The sequence below is a fragment of the Syngnathus acus genome, chromosome 9 (assembly GCF_901709675.1).
Source record: "Syngnathus acus chromosome 9, fSynAcu1.2, whole genome shotgun sequence".
Taxonomy (NCBI): domain Eukaryota; kingdom Metazoa; phylum Chordata; class Actinopteri; order Syngnathiformes; family Syngnathidae; genus Syngnathus; species Syngnathus acus.
The window spans coordinates 1,358,240-1,380,346 of NC_051094.1; the positions used below are offsets into that span (position 1 = coordinate 1,358,240).

At 42.2% G+C, this 22,107-nt stretch overlaps 1 protein-coding gene across 1 annotated transcript in view; it reads left to right on the forward strand.

Annotated features, from left to right (window-relative positions):
• The first annotated feature begins 2,542 nt into the window (after positions 1-2,542).
• The window catches only part of LOC119127822 (GDNF family receptor alpha-2-like), a 45,894-nt gene continuing 26,329 nt past the window's right edge, over positions 2,543-22,107 (forward strand). Inside the window, exons 1-3 of the mRNA XM_037259991.1 lie at positions 2,543-3,035; positions 3,775-4,119; positions 13,692-13,778. Of these exons, the coding sequence (XP_037115886.1) occupies positions 2,984-3,035; positions 3,775-4,119; positions 13,692-13,778 (484 nt within the window). The 5' untranslated portion in view covers positions 2,543-2,983. The remainder of the gene's footprint in view (positions 3,036-3,774; positions 4,120-13,691; positions 13,779-22,107) is intronic.

Below are 22,107 nucleotides of genomic sequence, written 5' to 3' on the forward strand. Positions count from 1 at the left end.
AGCAAAACCTTATCAAGTGAGACATGCACACGACCTTTAAATTGAGAATGGTCGATTCAATGTGTCCTTGATGAGAATGATGCATGGACTAATAAATGCTAGGCTGTTTTCCTAACCAGCTACTTGTGTCGCTGTGACTTTTGAGCAAATTGGGTCATGTTTATCTAAGGTTGGCAAAATGATTTGGATGATTGGGTTGGAGATTGGATGTTAGTAGCTAATAGCTAGTTTGGACAGTTTGGACCTGAAATTGAGCTCCCTAAAGAATTTCAGAAAATGCTGATAAAGATTTATTATATGGAGGAAATGTGTGGAAATGTCCTGGGAAAAAAATGGAAAATTCAATTAGCTGGCTCGGCACCTGTTTCAGGGGTGGGTGGGCTCCCCCGCGCCCCCTTTTAGCTCCGCCAGTGGCCAGCAAGCGTATACACTCTCACCCTGGACACTGGATAAGCATGCAAGCGTGTCTCTCCTGATTTGAAGCTGACACTCATCTCATCTGACCCACAAGAGGTCTTTACTGTTGTCTCCATCATTATTTGTTTGCAAAGGCATCATGACATGTTCCATATTCAGCATATTAGCCACACTTGTCAGAAGCATCATGAGGAGGATCCTTTGGATGCTGACGCTGATGTGTTCTTTGTTCACACACACATACGTTTGCGCCTGCACACACACACACGCACACACAATCTATCTTCACCGTCTCCAGCATCTGCTGACATGCTGATTAGATGCAATTCTGCGTGTGCTTATTCTTACAATGGGGTGATCCCCCGCCCGCCCCCCACAATAGGATCTATGAGAACGAAGGCATGCATGCAAATGGGTGCGTTAGCACCTCTCTGTGATGTCCATGTAAAGTAAAAGGCTTTATTAACCATACATTTATCAGCCGCAATATTAGCTACACTACCTTATAAGATCCTGGATCAAAAGTCTGCCTTTACAATGAACCCCCCCCCCCTACGGACTAATTTGAATCAGCAACTTTTTGCATGCATGTTTGAAAATCAAAATTGATAAATACATAAAATAAAACTAAATGCAATAATAAAAATATAATTACAAATAAATGAATAAATAAATAAATAAATAAATGAAGAAATAAATAAATAAATAAAACTCAGCTGTAGGAAATAAAGCTTCCTGCTGAAAAAAAACAAAAAAAAAACAGTGTAGCTCCAGTGGAAGTTGCTTAAAGAAAGCCATTTTGTGATGGAATAGAGACTCTATTCAAAAGCGGAGTAGATGATCCGAGCCAACACAGTGCCAGGAGATAGCGTAATGTCGTCATCAGCATGACAGACCCCCAAACTCTCGGGGGAGATGATGACAAGAAGCTCAGTCCACCACGGGCAGGATGAAGAATTCACTATTTGCCCTGACAGTCAGGCATCATTATATGAGTCAGCCGCCCGGCACTTTGTCACTGTCGCTGTCTTTAAATAGAGACTTTTGTTTTCAAGAATCGTAAAAGATTTATGACATTCTTGCCACCGTTTGAGCGATGATGTACAACAAAGTCATTTTGTTTAATGTGAAACCACTTTGAAAAATGGCACATTCCGTGGGCTTGACCATTCTCGGAGAGCAAATGCAGTATAATACCATGCGTTGTGCCGTGGCTTTAATCTCTCTTTCAGTCAAAGGAAACACGGATGCCATTGCCAGGATATTGCTGAAATGAGTGATGTCATTTGGCCGAGCCAACTTGGAATCGGCCGTAACAAATCTCCTCGGATTCACTTTGATTTCTTTCTGTCAATCCAAAATGAATTGAATGTGGAAGAAGTCGAAAGTGAACTATAGTCTTGGTGGACACAGCGATATGCTTCATTGACACTGTCAGAGAGGTATTCACTCAACACTAAGTTTATTATTGGGGTGTAGCATTGCACTGCATCATACTGACAGTTGTTTCACTGCATGAGGGGGGCAAGGATATCGCAGGGTGTCCGCAAACAAAAAAACATTAAAAAGTTCTTTAGTAAACGCTAATAAACATGTTCCCAACAGGGGACTGGGGTAAATGTGGAAAAAAAAAAAATCCCAGATAAATCAGAAAACCCCCAAAAGTCAATTATCTGGCCTGCAACCTGGGGGAGGCAGTGCCCCCATGGCCACCCTTCTAGCTACGGCAGTGGCTCAAACTGAGAACAATTCTTGGGCAAGATTTTACTGCAAGCTAAATTGTGAAAAGATCATCGGAATTGAAATGACAACAGGAACTTCTTTACGTCCCAAATAAACCCCAGCTGACCCAGGTCCCCATGATAAGGACTTGTGGAAATATGGATAGACTGCGTGTGTGTACTTAATAAAGTGTGTAGCATAACAAATGCTATCGTGACGTCATGATGTCATCTCCTCCGGGTGCATTCATTCAAGCCTCCTGCAGGCAAAGGAAGAAACAAGTCTCTCATGCATTCCACATGTTCTCCAATGAGGTCAGCCCCCCTCCTCGCGGCGCCCTCTAGCGCCCGCCCCCCTTTTACGCCCCCTCCAATAAAACGCATGCGATGCCTCCACACGCGCGCAGTCAGTGCTGCGTTCCCTGAGAGACGCACACTTCTTTTGCGGAGCTCGGACTTTTCTTTCCACGCGAGATACTAATTGCGTTGATGACTGACGCACAATTCCACGAGGGAGCAAAATAGTGTTGAGTTAGAATGCTGACAGATGAAGAAGTCTCACTAGTTGGTTGCTGTGAGCGCGCACGGACCTTGACAAGCTGCGTTCATGGATTGACCCAATGACTGCACTTTTTTTTCTTTAATTTTTTTTTCTTCAACAATCGTGGTCATTATAGATCTAAAATTAAAACAGAGGATTATTATGGGATCTTTGGGCCAGTAATTTGGAGTTGAAAGAGGATGCTGTTTCCCCCCTCTTAAAACACGGATTAACCTTTGGAATAATATTTAAAAAAAAAACAGATTTAAAAGACCCCAATTGGAAACAACATCTGCGCTCCAACATGAGGTCCCTCACTGCGTGGATTTGCGTGTGCAGCTTTCTTCTGCTTTTAGGTGAGAGGTGAAATGTGCAGATCCATAATACCATCATTGTGTTCAGTGCGAGATGTACGCTTTTGATCATCTGAGATTTGTCCTGCAATGTGTAAAGGTGAATTCGGAAAAAATAGTTTCAATAATGTCATGTGAGAAAATTGATCATTTTGATATGTGGTCAGCTGCCAATTGTTTCACAAAGATGTGATTTTATTTTGATTGAGGCAAATACTAATTAAATTCAGTGCTATCAACACAAACATAAAAATCGGAGTGATCACGCTCCAACTTCATGTCCCTGTCGTACTGGATATTGTCTCTTTCAATGACAGTTGACTTTTCAAGATCACCACAAGGGGTCGCTCTTGCCCTTCTACCTGTCCCCGCTGCACGCAGGTGTTAGTGGGCCTGGGTCTCGAATCTTGTGTCATGCGGACACACCTGAGTGTCTGCCCCCGTGATCTTATTCCCCGCAAGAGACAGAACAACATTCTGCTGTGATGTGTGCTTGCTTCAGCAAACTTCTAACGAGATGTTGGGAGCAGTTGGTGGTATCAAATAACGTACAGGTCAAACAAGAAACGGTTCCATGCTCTTGCATAACATGACTAATAGGCCTGTGTGGCACAAAAACTCCAATGGCCCATGAAATGTTTTTACAGTCTCGCTTGAGCACGCACAGATGTCTTGTCACAATGCGTTTGATGGATGATCAACCTGTTGCCAGAATAAAATCTCTGAACTTGTCTTCTCATAGATGAAACCACGAGCTCCTGGGACGGCTCCTCGGCTCTGTCCGTGCTCTTGGCCGACGGGCACGCCGGGTCCGACGTGGCCGGAACGCCATCGGAATGGGTGGACTGCATCCAGGCGAGCGACATGTGTAACCAGAACCCACACTGCAGCTCTCGGTACCGCGTGATGCGCCAGTGCCTGGTGGGCAAGGAGAAGGAAGCCATGCTGGACAACAACAGGGAGTGCCAAGCGGCTTTGGAAGTGCTGCTGGTCAGTCCGCTCTTCGAGTGCCGCTGCAAGAGGGGCATGAAGAAGGAGCTGCAGTGTCTTCAGAACTACTGGACCATCCACATGGGACTCACTGAAGGTAGGAGCCATATGGTTTTGCTCAAAATGCAGCAGGATTCTCTGTGTGGATTAAAGCAATATTTCCTAACCTTGATTGAGCCAAAAAATGTCCCAGAGGAGACATAATGAACGTGAAATTTGGATCTGTTGATTGGAACACAAAGGTTCTGTTAGATGAATGGCAACAGGTGGATACACAGATTTACTGGAGCTCACATCGCCGGCACGATTCGATCAACAAAGATACATTATGTGTCGTCGTCTAAATCAATTCATCCATCCATCTTCATTAGTGAGTAGCCCGAGTTGGACTCATTCCCACTTGACTCGTGTTTCTTGTCCATTGTACAATTACGACACACTTTTTTTGTTTCATTGAGCGCACGAGCTAAAACATTTGGAACAGACACGTATCCGATTCCTATTCCATGAATCTGTTCACATCTGATGTGTCACAAAAAAAAATCTAATCGGCTTGGCGTACGAACATAACAAAAGAAGCAACAATTCAGAAGACTTTTTTTTTTTTTTTTCCCGTGAGAAGACTGAAGGCATCAAGAAAACCGGCTGCTATTCGGTTCAGATGCGGAAGGAAGATTTTTTTTCTTTTTTCACTTGTTGATATATAGTAGCTGCCATCTGTTGGGCTGTGTGCCTCCTTCTGTAATGCGGATCGTCCTTGAAATGCTTTTGTTGAGTGGAGCCCATTCTAGTCCCTTTACATACATATCTGCAGTATGTTATGCATTTTTATTTTACATTGGACCGACTGGACAATTTGCCGGTTCAAAACAAGGCAATTGAACGACTTCAAGAATTAAATGCAAACTGTACACGGCAAAAGTTAAATACAACTGAACTGCATACCACACCGTAGGTTGGATGCTAGAAGACTTTTAAAAGCTCGGAAGATGTACACCACCACACCCTGCTGATGCTCTCTACCCTGGTGTCCTCTTAAGGAGATGCTTTGAGCCCCGGGATAAAAAATACATGCTTTTCCTGCTCGCTCCATCCTCTCCAAGGTAATGGAGGCATAATGGGATTACATTAGGAGGTCCTGTTATGGTAGACTTATTGTTTTTCACCTAAAGTGTTCCATATTACCATGTAATTAGGTTACGCTTGTATAGCCCGATGGCCCTTATGCGTCCACTTAGGCGGCACATAAAACAGCACTCTTGTTGTAACTGGATTTTAACACCAAAACACTTTCAGAGGGTGAAAAAGTTCCCTCACTTGGACCGCCGTCAGCAAACGTGTCCTATCGATGAGTCCGAAGGAGGTTTGGCCTTAAGATGACTCGGTTCCCCACTGGTGGAGAGTCAACAGTGGCGGCGTTGCCACGGAAGGAACACCATGCACTCAGCATTTGTGACACGCAGGCTAATGGCGGGCATGTCTTTGAGGATTGTGGACTTTTGCCCGCCGATCCGTGAAGTGATTGCCCCGGCTCGACGGCTCACGGCACCAGCTTCACTTCATCACGCTGATGGCGCGAGAAGGTCCCCGTCGTGAGTTCAAGGCAAAGAGGCAGAAGCTCCCCGGGCATCGACTTGACGATGTCCGCTTTGCTCTGTGGTTTCGTTCTTCCAATATATATATATATTTTTGTTATTTGAATGCAGCACACAAGTCGTCCGGCTGTCTCGGCGTGTCCTTTGCAGAGGTTGCGTTCTATTTCCGAATCTGCTCTTCAGCAGTGGCCTGTTTTTTTGGTGCTGTCGCCCTTAGAGAGGAAGCTTTAGCACAAACCAAGCTCAGTTTTAATTGAATCACCATCCGGCATGCGCTCGATGATGCTTTTATTAACAATCCGTGTACTACAACACTCTTATCTGGACACTTGTTTAAAATATACTCTCACAAAATCACTCGAGGATTTTACAGTGATTGATAAGACTAGGAAAATAAGATGGAAGATTGTTGATGACATTTTTTTCCATTATCATTATTATTATTATTATTATTTCTATCTATTGCAAAGTGGTCAAAAGTCAGCTTGGCTTCAGGTCACCCATGAATGAAACAGAATAGGCAAGAGAAAATAGACGAGAGGACGCTACAAGGGCATAATGTAGCTTCGGTTTCACAAAATGACATTTTTTTGAAGAAAAGATGTAAACATTTCTATCATGAAGCTATGCGCTCTTTAAAACAAAAAGACAGTTGGAACTGAAAGCTTTGAGTGGCAAGTGGCGTTAAAGACAGGATCTAATTCACAGCACGGATGATTTGTTCTCACAGCCTAAAAGATGAGATTTCAAACAAGCAAGTAACCTCATCATGAACATCTTTATTCTCAAGAACAAAGCGACTTTACCATCTAAAGGACCGGAAAACTTGAAAGCATCTTACAGATCAGTTCACAGCTAGACAGATAATGTAAATGACCTTGATAACGTCTGCATCCTCAAAGGCTACAATTTTCCACAGCTCCTTCTGGATTGGAAATGACCTTAAGATAACCTTAAGACTCGATTGGAGCGTGACAGGAGAAAGCGCCACCATCATCATTTCACGTTGTCAAACAAAACTTGCTTTGGCACCTTTGGAGTGGTCTTGCTCATAAAGTCAAGGCTTGACACCTGCAGTGGGATCCATCAATTGGCTTACATAAGCAAAATACACTGAACCATTGTTTGAGCGAATATATTCAGTGCCAGACGCGCGTCGGGAAAGTTTCAAGACTGCAGCGTTTGCTTTGTTCAGTACGTGAGATGATGTGCATCCATTTAAATATCATATTATATTATTATAGCCATTTTTACAGTGATATCATTTTCATTTCAACTCAAGTTGAACAAACATGTTTCCTCAACCTATAAAGGGACACACATAAAAAAAAAAAAGAGCACGACTTCTAATTATCAGCATCTCTTTGTTTCCCCGAACATTGTGACGTGAAATGTTTCCCACGCTCGGCCTTTAAACTGCGATGGTAGCTGTGTGATATACGTTGGCCACGGCTAACTGTAAAAAAGTTGAGCAATCTTTCTAAGATAATAACCTGCACTTATTAAAACAAACGATCAGGCTCTCAAAAAGCCCTAAAGTTGCAAGATGCGCTCATAACGTGCGCTAGTAATAACACGCAACAGCGTACAGTCAGTAAATAAGAAGGCACTTGCAAATACAACGTTTTATAATCGGGACTTGCTAATAAGATGAAAGGACATAATAACTAGCCAATAATGCTAAACACGCTATCCGCTCGTAAATTAGCAAGCGCTGCGCAGTACATTAAAGTATGCTCTCTAAAATGTGCCGGATACTTTTTCATGAGTACTGACTATTCGTACATCAACAGTGAACTTCCTATTTCACAGTTCACCGACATTTTGAAGCTTAAAATAATGACAGGCGTTAGAATGTGTGCATAGACGCAGGAGGTGCTAATGGCAACCTATTAATGTGTTCAAACAGGAAATGGCTGCAAACGTAACACATTGGTACAATAGTCATCAAAAAATAATGAGTGGTTCTTGCTCGGAATGTACCACAGAAGTCATTAAAAAAAAAAAAAAAATGATACATGGACTCAAGCACCTATAGAGTCGGCCATGGTTCTCTTTCATTAGTGCCCGGGGCCTGGTGTGCATGTGGCCTTGCGTCAGTGCAGCAGAATAGAACATTCAAACGATCCCTCGCACACCTCCGACATGCATTATTTCCCCGGCTTAGCCGTGAAAAAGCTTTCATGAGGACCTTTCAGGGAGCTTTAATTAGCTGAGCCAGGTTCCTCTGCAGTGAGAGAGAGAACACGCACACACTAACCACCGCCCACATCCACCAACCCCAATCATCTACATGACAATTTAGCTGGAAATTGTTCAAAAGCAAATTAGCATCCAGGCGCCGGTGACGGAACTTCACAAACAAAAACTAGATGCGAGAGTTTGATTTTCTAATCATTGATGTTATAGTATTTTTTTTTTTTTTGCACTTGTGGACACACAAAAGTCTTGTTGACTTCTCGGTTTTATTTTTTGCTTTTTTCTCAAATGTCAACAGTGCAAAGTCACCCTCCGAGTAGGTCATTACATCACGTTAATATCACAAGTTGCTTATGACGTGCGATATCACGTTCATATCACACGCGGCTGCCGCCAGTTCACCGGGATGCGAAGAGGCGCCGGCAAATATAATGAGGGAGGAGAACCCAAAAGAAAGCAAGGAGAAGGATGAGGAGGGGGGCGGAGAAGGAGGTGCAAGGGGGTACAAAGGTACATAGTATTCCTGGGTGAAACCTTCATTACTATGAGCAATGGTAGCAGTCACCGGCCATTACCTTGGCCATCCACTGTCATAAGCAGAACATTTTTCCAGGCTGCCCCTCATGTCAGGCGGATCAGGAAGGGAAGCAGCCTCTTGCATGCTGAATACGTCCTCCCTCCCACCTGCAGCTCAAGCCCCCCCCCGCCATACACCCCGTGGCCGACACAGCTAGCTACTTCATCATCATAAGAAAGAACCTGCCGATAGCTTTTTGGACACAATCAATACATTCTTTCACAGCGTTTCTCTCTCGTCATGCCAACTTTTCCACTCTCGTTTCTAAATGCGAGGAGCGTAATATAAACTCCCCCCCCCACGTCCGCCTCCCCCCTAAAGGTGAAGTGGCTGGAGGGGGGGAATTGAGTGACAGGCCATCCCGCACTGTGAATGCCGTCATGAAGGGAGTATTTAGACTCAGTGCTCTCACTGCACCGCTAAATGAATGTGCAGTTCGCAAGTCAACTTCCAGAGCCGCAGGCTATCATCACAGCACGGCTCTGTGTGTGTGTGTGTGCGTGTGTGTGTTTTGGCGGCAAGCTGCAGCCACTCACTCAGCATCGTTAATTGAAATTGCCGCTTGTTGTCAGCGGAGGCCCTCCCCTCTCTGCACGGAGGGGTTAAATTATTTTGTAAATACTTTTTTCAGACGCATTAATTATTTGGCTGCTTTACCCGGGGCTAAGCGACGCAGCCATAAAGAAGCACTAATCATGTTTTACATGAAATATTGAAGTGCTTGATAGCAACATTTAAGCCCTTTTGGTTTTTATAACAAGCCAAATTTAGTTTTGCTATAAAATGTAAATTGGGAAACTGATATTTTGAGGCTGCAGCGCCGTTTTTAATGATCTGTTTGACCCGCGGCGGTGCACTGAAAGGATTTCTCCGTTTTGTTTTGTGTCTTAACTTAAGGTTTCAGAAGGAAAACAGTTTTCAATCACCAAGCGCTGGGTATAAATAAAGATGGTGGTATCAGCTAAGTGAGTGTGTAACTATTCGCATTACCATTATACGTCGCCCAAGGAAATGTGAGGGGGGGCGGGGGGGGAGCACATCGCCGCATTCGGATATGTGACTTGAAATATTATCACGGGATAATCCAATATTCTATTTGTCGGGTTTGAAATTGAGTTTAAAATGTCAATATCACTTCAAAAGCAGCGCTGCAAACGGAATTTATGCATTCGGGGGAGGGAAGTGGAATTCAAAGAAAGACGCACGTACGCCACTAGTTTGACTCCATGTTTGCACCTCGCGCTAATGTAATGAAGGTGCCGTATTGCAGCGGCGCTTCTTCAAAAGCAATTTGACGCTGACAGCTCATTTCGCAAGTTTTTGGGAGCTCTGACAGCAAACTTTTTTGTTGTTGTTGTTTTCTCTAAGCGTGCGCCACCAGCAGCGAGTCTTTTTGTATCACACGGGGCGGTTTTCATTATGCTGTAGTTGAACACTAGTGTCATTTTTAAGATTGGCCAATGTTGTGACTCCCCCGCATCCCCCCCCAACATTAGCCTGCAGAAAAACAGAGAATGCAAAATCAATCAAACGAGAGCTGTGAATGACAGTTATTAAAATTGACTTTGCTCGCAGCCATTAGGAGGTTGCCAAGAATGCCAGGGAAAATCAAAAGGACAATCTCCATCACCTCGGGAGTTGAGCTTCATTGATAATGCATGCACGAGGATGAGTGATGTCGCGGTTCCGCACAGGCCTGATGGTCTGTCATGCTCTGCGCTGGCAGAGAAAATGAAGGCAAATGGCGGCTTAATTACAGCAATAAATTGTCGCCCCGCGGCTAAAAACATCATATCACAAAACAGCTGGGAAGACTTCTATTACTTGATGATGATGACGCATGATTGGCTGTGGGTCAAAGAGCAGTGATATTTGAGCACAAGTGACTCATTTTAGCACACGTGGTAGACTTGGTAGAATTTTTGAATCCGTTTCTGAAGGACTGTGTTGGGCTTAATGTGATCAAACCGCATTTTTCTTTTAATAAGAATCCTGTCAGCAAAGATGCTGTCATTAGTCAAAAATTTACATCGTTTTGGGTTACTTGAAAAAGCTTTTCAAGTGAAATAAACATGTGGCTAACGCTTGGAGATGATTGCTAAATTAAGTGAGTAGCATCACTCCAAACTATTTTTTCCCTGCTCTCTGCAGTGTGTGCCCATGCTAAGTGCAAAAAACACTCAACAATGAGACCACTACAATGCAACGGATGAGCAATTGCACTTTGTAAGTCACAAAGGGGAGCAGGGGAAGGTTGTAACTAGCTATTTGCTACATCGCTACATTTAGTAACTTCTTGGATATATTGTACTTGTCAGGGTAGTTGTAATGCAACGTTTTACGTTTCCTTGAGTGATTTAGGAGAAATACTACTAATACATCATTAGTGAGATAAGCTCCACTCACTAGTTAGTGCTTGTGTGATCTATTTGTTTTGGTCTGTCAGCAAGACCTTTCCCATGACTTCAGTGGCGGAGCTAGAAGGGTGGGCAGTAGGAGCACTCCCCCCCCTTCTGAAATATGCATGGACCCCCAAGACACAATATATTAACTTTCCAGTTTTTCCAGGAATGTTTTTTCTGACATTTCCACCTGTACCCCGTAGGGAACCCAATCTTTTTTTCCTCATTTTTTAGAAGAATTAAAAAGTAGTAAGCAATGAAAGTAATAAAAAAAAACATTTTTTTCTTCGCCAAAGCAATGTAACCAAAGGTCCTTTGACTCATTTCACCAATCAAACGGAGTTTGGCAGTTACATGACCCCACACGTAAGTCTCAGCAGCCTCGTAGCAAAGTTTTCAAAGACACTAAATGACTTGACGTATGGAAAAATCCATGTAGTACTTAAGTACAGTTTTACGCGACTCCACCTACCTCTGGTGATGACCTTCAATTTCAGCATGAGCGAGCGTTAGAGACAGAGGCGTAGCCAGGAATTTTTCCAGTAGGGGCGCACGCCCACAGGAAAAAAAATCGAACATCACCCACGCCGTTCGCTGATCGCTAAAACAACATCCGGGTCCGGGAGGCAAACGGTGAATGGATAACATCGCGCACATAGAATAGCGCAAGCACATTCGCGCAAGACCGAAAGAAAAAAACGCCATGAAAATGAAGAATCGAAAAAGCTCGATTTTTTTCAACCGGGGCGCAGGGAGTCCTAACCGGGGCGCCGCCCCGGCTCGGCTACGCCTCTGGTTAGCGATATAAGACATAAGGCCTTTGTTCCAGGTTGTTCAGAGCAGTACAGCGTGTTCTGGATGTAATACAAGAAGCAGATTGCGGCGCGCACACACAGCATCATTTCTGCTTTTATGGAACGTTCAATAGCTGCGTCCATTGCTGAGACTCTTGACATGGAATAATGGTAAACCTTGTTGCCGCGTGAGTGCCGGTTGTGAAACTCCTGAAGAGCTTCTGAAGTAGCACAACTTGAGAATGCAAGTGTAATTAAACACACTGTGGGCTGTCGCCATGTTTTCCACAAGCAGGCTGGCAGGCAGCAAGGCAGAAAGCTTCCAAACACGCTCAGATGTATAATTTGATCAACAGCTACAAACAAAAAAGGCAAAAACAAGAAAAGTGCATAGACTCCAAACTTTGAGGATTAGGGGATTACATTTTCAGTTCCATTTCTTCCCCGCTACACTCACGCGCACACCCGCGTGCACGCTTCGTGTTGGCACACTGTGCTCGGCTGCCACTGGCTCCATGAGAGCTTCTCTATCTTGTTATGATTGTCAATATTGATGGAAAGGGGGCAGAGAGCCTCACATAAAGCAATGACTTTACAGATGTACACATGCCAAAGATTTGTTTTCTTTCCCCTCTGGAAACCCGTTTGAAAAATGTCTTTTAAAGCACGCCAGTCTTTTCATTTGCTTTTCATCAGCCTTTACTAATGGTTGGATTCCAATTTTACAACCCCTTTTTTGTGAAAATAGCAACACGTGGTTGATGCCTTCAATTCTGTTTACTGATTTGTTGATTAGGTATTTTCACAGGAGACACACAAATGCTGAAAAATAAAATTCTAATATGTCGTACCAACTGATTGCTTCTCTGATTGGGCAGGCAGCATAGCTTTTAGTCTCCAAACTCAAAACTACAGAACAGAAAGTTATCAAATTACATTGAGCGAGCTATTTTCAAACTCACTATGTCTGGAAAATGAAAACAAACACAGTTGCAACTAGTTATAATAATCATATTATTACCGTATTTTCCGGACTATAAGGCGCACCGGACTATAAGGCGCACCTTCAATGAATGGCCCATTTTAAAACTTTATCCTTATATAAGGCGCACCGGACTATAAGGCGCACCATTAATGCATCATGTCAGATTTTTAATCCAAATCAAATCATTCTCCATTTTATCTTTTTTATTTCAACTTCAGACGCAACAAATTACGTTATAATCACAAAATAATGATCCATAGTCTTTTTGATTCATGATTCATAGTCTTCAGCGGGCCACTTATGATTGATTTCATGTCACAATGCTTCGGGCCAGTTTAAATTTAGGAATTTGGTCCATATATAAGGCGCACCGGACTATAAGGCGCACTGTCGGCTTTTGAGAACATTTTAGGTTTTTAGGTGCGCCTTATAGTCCGGAAAATACGGTATATTAATAAGTGATTAATCCCTCGATGATTGTTTTGATTAATCGGGGCGACTGGCATAACATGTGACTCAACAAATCGATAATTAAATTTTCTGCGTGTTGCGAAGACCGGTGCTAGCAGTCAGCTAGCTCCTAAGCTAACCAGGGTGCCTCTTGAGTGACAGATAGACAGCAGGTTTGTCCGCAGCTTGGTTTTGTGACAATACGCACGTGGTTCCACATCACCTCAACCATTTGTTGGTTAATTTGCACAGCTTTAATAGTTCTATCAGTATTCCAATGCAAAGCTATTGCTCGCTGGTGGGTGACAGGTACTCACGCACACCGAATGGTTGTGAATGTAAATGCGGGGATTAAGAACCACACATAGGACACAGGAGGCTCTTCGCTGTGCTAATTAGATTCTTTGAATTTATTTTCTAAGCAAAGATGTGCTGCCACTTATGTTGCACACCAACATTAAACCACAAGGTCCAAAAGAAAGTTATATGACCGTGAATTTATATACATATAGTATTCAACAGAAACGTATGTATTTCATGCAATAACCTTTGGTTCAGACTTGCTGAATGTGTGTGGAATCAAAGAGAAATGTCCTTCTATGAAGATTTATAAAGGATTATAAGTGGCTTTAATGAAGTGCTTAAAAGTTTCATTCTGTCCTTTCAGACGGAGATATGGACGACTCATCCCCATATGAACCTGTCGCACCCGGCAGACACCAGGATGCATTCCGCTTGGCCTCCATCTCCTCAGGTAACTGGCCTTGGATGCTCACTAACCCCTGATAGGAATATTTAACATATTTATAGAGTATCCTACGCGTATTTTGTGGTGCAAGGGCTCCCTCTAGTGGTATGCAAACTTATTACTTAATTAAATGTTAATCGCATAATGTTTGAGGGTTAAGGTTTTATTTTTTTCATTAATTCAGCACTGTACGTTTGTTACAGTTACCGAGCTAGTGGTTGCAGCCACGCTTCTAATTGGCTCGTTTTGAATTTACATGCAATTCCTATCGGACGAAAGTGTGGGCTTAAAGGGTTCTGTGAGGTCAGCCGTTTTATTGTTTGCTGCTGTGTCATGTGGGACGTGAGGTAAACAAGAGAGCAAGCCCACATTGTATTGATTCTATTTTCAGTTTGATTTCCTCTTTACTAATTAAACAGCTTGGGCTCAACAGGCGCCATAGAGCTAATGATTTAATTTACCGGTTATTATGGTGGCGGTGCCACTAATCAACGTAGATCTTGCTTTCAGACAAAGCCGCGTGTGTTGCCATTGCTGTTCTATAGGTTGACCGCTGTCTGCCCAGTGCAGGCCCACAAGCTACACACAGTAGCACATCCAGTGGTTCGCTTTCATCCTCCTCTGTCAAAACATCAGCAGACGATGTTCTTTTAGTTTTATGCCCCTGTTGTTTTTCGCCAAAAGCAATCTAGAAACACTAAAGACAGCATATTTTCTCCTTGCTTGTTTCCCGCTTTGTAGGGATGTACCACAAAGGCACGCTTTTTGCATAATCCCCTTAGCTTGGAATCAGCGGTGCATCACTTCTCGCATTGAATGTTTACATGGTAAAATGAAAGATGATTGGAAGAGCTATAGGAATGTGGGCATTGATTATTTGGGAATTAGGGGAATGAAAGGGAAGATACAGAGTCCATCGTCCCTTGAATTTGTGCAATTTGGCGTATAGCCCAAATCTTAATCATTGAATGTTTCAGCGGCTTCAACTTTTTTTTTTTTTTTATCGAGTTCAGTCGATTTGTAAATTATATTCAGTTGTATTTAACTTGAAATATGCAAAATTTGCATTGAATCATGTCAAACTGTTTTCAAGCAATTATTTACTTATATTTTTTATTTGACTTCTATGTGGAGCACATTTTCATTGAGTCCTTATTTAGGTACAGCGGGGATTCATCATTCATTTCGGAATGAAAAATCAAAGTCTACAAAGGTGTCATGTCAACTCCCCTGATGACAATAATCAAAGCAGAAGTTTCAATATGTCAATGGCAGCCAAATGTACGATAATTGCCTGGCGATTTCCAGCCCTGCCAGTTGAAAACAAAGCAAATTCTACAGCGTACTTTGTTGATTAAGATGTAACAGGGGAGTCATTAACCCAGCCATTTTTGATTCCGCTGTTTTCCTTCATTCTCCCCAAGGTGAAATATCGGATTTGCTCACAGGGATGTGTTACGCTGCCAGTTTAGCTCATTATTTATCATTTCTGAGCTCGCACAGTAATTGATTGGGGGCCTGTAAAAAATCCACGGGTAATTATTCCTTCGATATTGTTCTTCAGAATCAGGTTGATAAATGTCGCACTTGTATGCAAAGCCCATACGTGAGGTGTTGATATTTTAACCATCCATCCATTGATTTTGGGTGGTGCTTAACCTTACTAGGGTCACGAGTAAGCTGATACCCACCCGAGCTGATTTGGAGCGAGAGTTGGGGTGCGCCCTGGATGAGTCAGTGGCCAATTATAATGATTTATTTTTTACCTTCTGTAGTTATATCATAAAAGAAAACTAATTTGGAAAAATTGCACGAAATAACCTATAAAACTCTGTTTGCCTCAAATGTGTGTTTTATTTTATTCTGCAAGACTTTTCAAGGCAAGCCTTTTAAAGCGATGCCTCAGGTAGAACTTCAATCTGCTCTACTTAGACCTGTCCTTCTCTTCTATTGTCACCACTTATTTTCACATGCACTCAGACAATGAGGCAAATGAGTCACTCGATGCTGCGGGGTTTGTCTCGCCAACAAGAACACTAGTCGACCTCAATGACTTCATCTGCATTAGCTGCAACATGCCGACGGATGACTTCATCACAAACCCGGAATGATTGCAACTGACCCTTTACTAGATGTGTGGACTGACAAACGCATCCTTGTTGAGACCTTGGCTGTGTTCTGCAATGTGTTTGCTCCCAATCGACGGCACTATATCGCGCTCCATTTACTGTTGCCAACCTCGGAGCCAGCCGAGGAGCCTCGTTTTACATTACAAAAACCTCATGGCAAACAAATAAGAACTGAAGTAGTGATCTTGTCTGGGTGTCATCGTTTATTCGGCTGTGTGAGTATTTTAACAGTATCACAACACTTGCAAACGGTCCAAGAATAGTGAGATTCCCTTTTTGCAGGGGTAAAAGACAAATCATGGAAATTTGTGACAAATAAAATTACAATTTACTAATGCATAGTAATAATTAAAACCAGGGATGGGCAACAGGCAGCTCTCCAATTTGCCCCTAAATGCTTATTCGAATGAATCTGCTTTGACTTAAGAGCAGACATTTGAGATGAGAGTACTGTGTGTTTGCAGCAATTTGGCAGATAGGTTTGCCAAAATTCTTCTACAGCGACTTCGAGTTGTTTATCGCCATTTCTAGTTGAAGTTTACTTTCAAATGAAACATCAAAAACAATTAGAACTTTGTCTTTAAAGTTGTACATTTTAATATCGTGTTAATCGCCACCATGTTCTGCCAACTTTGCATCCATAAACATGGAATAGAATTTGCTATTTGAATATAAAAATGATAACATCATTAAGAAAGGAGCCGCTCATTTTTTTATTGTAATGAACCAATGCGGAAAACCTTGAATCATAAACATAATGAAGTCAGTGGCACAAAAGTTGAAATCAAGTGAGTTTGTTATTAATCTTTGGATTATGATGATAAAAATATCCAATTTGAAAGCAAGACGAACAGCATGATTGTCGTTTTAATTTGATATCCTAGCTGAGGTACAAAGAAGATACCTGCGGCGCCTGTTATGTACATTTAAGTCTGCTTGCAGTGATTTCGAAACATGAAATGTACCACATACAGCGATAACTACAAATTTATTGCTCATGTTCTTTTATAAAATCTATTTTTACACAAACATACAGCGTATAATTGCTCGGCCAAATATGACTTTACTGTTGCACGACTTGTTGGCATAAAACAAAAGTGTTTGCAGAGCTCTCGATTTTTTTTTTTCCAGAGCTGCATTCTTTATCATGTCACTTTCTCATTACACCGAGGAGCCATTGGGGTTAGCCGACTGACAAAAGGATGAGCAAATTGTTGTTTACCGCCTCCAAAACATTGCAAAAATGTCCATGTTGTCGACACATTCTGCCATCGCCGCTCTTTTAGAATTTAAACAAGAAAGCAGCCCTTTCATCTTCATATTCTTTCGACGTAATTGAAGCGACTTGTCTGCTCGGAGACTGCAGGGTGGTTTTCGCTATGCCATGCACACATTAACGCACAGATTATTTGTCGAGTGAAAAACATTTTAGGGCAGCGTTACGGGCATCACAATCAGTTGGAATGAAGTCGTTATATGTTAATTCATCAGTGCCTCATCATTTCAACCACAAGCTGAGTGTGAAGCATTCCCGTTACTTACACTCTATTTGATGTTTGGCTAAGTACATTTAATTGCCAATTACGCCAAGTTGCTATGTTGACATAACGACTTCACAAAATATTCATTAATGAACACAAAATTCTATTCAGTGCCAGTATAGTTCTCTCATCATTTGTTATGTTTTTTTTTTTTCCAACCTAAATAAATGAGTGTTCTTTTTTGAGCACCGTTTGATTTGATGTTGCCGGACACCAGCGTGCGCTAGTTTGCATGCGCGTGACATGTAGCACGGCAACTCCTCCGACTGCCTAATTAATTTTTAAAAAAAAGGAATGTGCATAAGAGCAAGCCTAAAAAAAGAAAATATGACATGTTGCATGCAATTGAGAAGGAGTTGTTCATTTAATTTTTTTGCATTGACCATTGAGATCACCAGCAGTTCATGTTGTTTCATCCCGATTCAAAATCAATTGAGGGTTTATGTAATTCACCAAAACATTTTGTTGGCTCCAGCTGAGGGCTCAATATGAATGAATATTTACAAATCTGTGCATCCGTGTTCAAAGCGTGCTTAGCTTCATTAGGGTCACAGGTGAGTTGGAGCTGGAGTGCATCTTGGACTGGTTGCCAGCCAAGAACCATGGCAACCAGTTGTGTGAGAGATGCAATTAAGCAAGGCCTCATCCAGCTCGCATCCTTTACAAGTGTGTGATCTTGTGCAACACAAATATACCGCAGAATGACAGTTGAATTTATCTTCAGGGAATATAATGAGCGTAATGATAATAATAATAAAAAATAATAATAACACTAACAATAATAACAATGACAATAATAATCATCATCATCATCATCATAATAAACACACATCTGTGAACAATTTGGAGTCTTCAATTAACCGAGCTGAAAAAAGAGGTCGGAACAAATGACTTTTGTCCTAATGACTTTACACTGGTCTCCAGTCAGTTGTGGAATCGATTTTAAGATTCCGCCACTGGTCTATAAATCACTAAATGATTTGGGGCATGAATACATTAAGGAAATGCCAATTGAATATAAACCCAGGAGGGCTCTGCGGATTTGGGTCAATTAGTGCAGCAGAGTTCAAAGTAAACATGGTGAAGCGGCATGTAGCCGTGATGCTGCACGCAAATGTTTCTGGAAAGAAAGAAACAAACTTGTGTGCAGTATGGTGTTCGTCACAGCTTATAGGATAGTCCAAATGAATATACAAGAATGTAATATGTTCTCCTATCTCCGTCCATTTCAAATACCACCTTGGGGTCTCGCACGATTCAAAGCCAGAGCGATCAACCTGACAGGTCTTTCATCAACAGTTTCATAAGCGTTTTGTGCAGCGCCTTGAAAACTGCTGCCATTCAAAACACTAAAAGCACAGCATAGAATTTTACAGCCAAAAGTAAAACATGCACTAAAAGCTTAATGTGTCTCTATTCAGCGACCGGCAGCGGAGCAAGTGTGAGCCAGTGATTGAGAGAAAGAGATGTGACAACTTAATCTCACCATCATTATTTTACAGGCGCGAGTATCACCCCATTGATGACCGCTCCAATGACGGATGCCAAGGAGGTTGGAACAAATTAGGGAGGTGTAGGAAATGTCTTTGACAGCAGTACAATACACAGAAGCATCAATTTTTTAGTCTTTCCTATGGTGGCCAATAAACCGGCGTTATTCTATATATCCAACGTCGTTACCGTCATTAAAGTGTCGTCGAGGAATCAGATTGTATTTACAGTAAACATCTGTTTATTTTCTAGACTGCATCCCGCAGACCCCAAGCAGGGTACCCAAGGGGCTGGTCGCTAATCAATAGCAAAAACAAGCAAAGAAACGATTATTTGCACTCGAATTCACAATGATGTACAACTTAAGAGCTTTCAATGAAGATAGAATGTTTGGGGAATGTTGGAGGAAGCCTGACAGAAAATCAATGCAAGGCTGGGGGGAAAACATGCAAACTCCACACAAGGCCAAAGTTGTGAAATGTCTTGGGTTCAAACTTTATATTAATATTATTTTCAATTTAATATTATATTCATATTAATTTAGTTTTATTATTAATAAAAGTTGAATAATACAACTACCGTAATTTTCGGACTATAAGTCGCACCGGAGTATAAGTCGCACCAGCCATAAAATGCCCAAAAAAGTGAAAAAAAACATATATATGTATATAAGTCGCTCCTGAGTATAAGTCGCCCCCCCACCCAAACTATGAAAAAAAACCGCGACTTATAGTCCGAAAATTACGGTATTAATATTATCTTTAACGTAATATATTAATATTAATTAAATTCAATATTAATAAAACTTTTTCAAACAATCAGAATGTGACTCCATCCCTCCCTCCCTCCCTCCCTCCCTCCCTCCCTCCCTCCAAATAATACTATATCTTGATCTATAAATATAAATACTTCCTGAAATCCTTCTCTCACAGCTAATCAAATTCCGAGCCATGAAAGAGGAAACACACTCGTGCAATTTTCTGTACATATTTCCCTCATTTCTCCTCTGACTGCCATCAAGTCCGCATGCAGACAAAATCAAAAAGATGAAGTACAATGGGAAGGAACATTTGTCTTATTTACAGTCCCACATGTGGAATTGGCAGACAGCGTCTCGCCCCACTGAGTTTAGTTACCACTAAAGATGAATCGTCTACGCTTTGGACTGCAGCTCCGTTGCTTCTTTGATACGTTCATATTATTTTGTGCTTTTGCAATAAAGGCCGTATATAGCTTCGATAAGTTTGGTTGGTTAGCTTGCACCCTGCTGGAATTGCACTGCAGCTGAGGACTACAGATGCATCCCGACGCAAAGTACCAGAGATCCTTCAACGGAAAATAAACAAAGCATAAGAAAAATGGCCCTCTCCACAAACCAGGATTCTGCAGTACCTCCCAAAATAGAGCCTTCATACTCTTACCAACCAAAGATCTATTTTTAGAACCGTAATGGAACCTCCCAATTTTGCCCAATCTGTCATTTTACATTTGATGTTTTCCCACACAGATTCAAATATTGTAAATATACAAGCAAATTCAAATGTCGTTCCTTCCTATTGCCCCTTTAAAATCAATGCATGACTTTGCTGTTGCAGCAGAACCTCACCAGATGTCATTCAGCCATCAGTAAGTGCAATTGTTAATATGCCGCCCAAGAAATTACATTGTGGTCTTTTGACCCAATGCTGAGCTAATGAACTTATTAGGACCAAAGGATAGCTTAGAATGATGACTAGCCAGGTCGCTGCGGGAATTAAGTTGAACATCTTTGAGTGCGAGTCGCTAACCCTGGCCACTAAGCTTCTCATCTCAGCTCAGTGTGCCTCCTATCCAATTAAATACTCACAGCCATCCGCAGCTGTTGGGATGCAAAAAAAAAGAAAAACGGGACAACGGCCGTGTGCGGCATGCTGTTGAGAATGTTGCCATTTTCACATTGTCCTCCTTACAATTACCATGACTTAGGCAAACACGGAGGTCCTTTTAGACATGCGGCAAAGGTGGCTTTCTTGTCATTAGCGCTCTGAGGGTATCTGTGTTAGACTATGCGTGATTGGCTTTGCATATTGTCAAGCTTGTGTTTATTAATAGCCTAGGCTTCATTTTTGTGAGGATTTTGGAATCTCTTCCACAGCCTTTGCTTTTGAACCAATAAAGTTGAACATTTCAAAATTGTCGCGAGGTAAGACGACCATCTTTTAGCGCCAAACTCGTAAAAAAAGACACCAGCTTAATGACGATAATCCCGATAAACTGAATCGCAAAATCCTTCAAGATATGTCCACAAGAGGGCGCAAATTTAAACAGAAGACAACTATTGGAGAAACAGTCGCACTTTTCCAGCTGTTACTGCAGAGCTGGCGTATTTTTCAAGTGGGCTTACACTGATACAAGGTTTTCTTTCTGACGACCCAATTTCACCCCCACACACTAAATTCTGAAACGTCGTCGGAAGATCTCCGCGCTGATAGTTTGGCTTCGCGGCAATCGTTTCCTGCTCTGAGGTCCAGTTCAACTGGTGGACGCTCTTGAACTCTTCCTCCGAGGACACAGGTTTGAATGATTTGCCATCTGAGGCTGAGGCCAGATGATGTTTTGTGCTTAACGTAGACCCCGCTGTGGCGCCGAGCCCTCCGCTAATGACTGATGAGCCCTTTGACACAGCCATGCTTGACATGCTCCTCAGGGTCCGGACTAAAGACTTCCCTAACAAGCTCTTGCACCGTCACCCTGGGCCATATTAAATCCAAACTTTGGCACCTTTCCTAATTACTGAGAACATACGCGTCGCCAAGAGGCTCTTTTTTAACCTGGGATGAACCCCCCCTCCCTCCATCCCTTGAGTAAGTGATGATATATGAAATGCACGTTTCAAATTAGGCTGACGGAATGCCGTGACTTGAGTCTCTTTGGGGGAAAAAAAGCGAGAAAGGTGAAAACGTCCAATTTCAGATACAGAGAACATTTTCTTCATCTCCTTTTGACAACAGTTCACCGTGATCTCGCTTTATTTTCAGCCGTCCTCTTTCGCTGTTCCCGCAGCGATCTGAAATCACATATGAACCGTTCAACATGTCTCACGGCATCTTTACCTTGTCTCCAATTCACTCCCCACGTCTTCTACGTGGGTACTAAAAGGCAAATGAGGGTTAGTTTGGTCCCATTAAGCTGGCA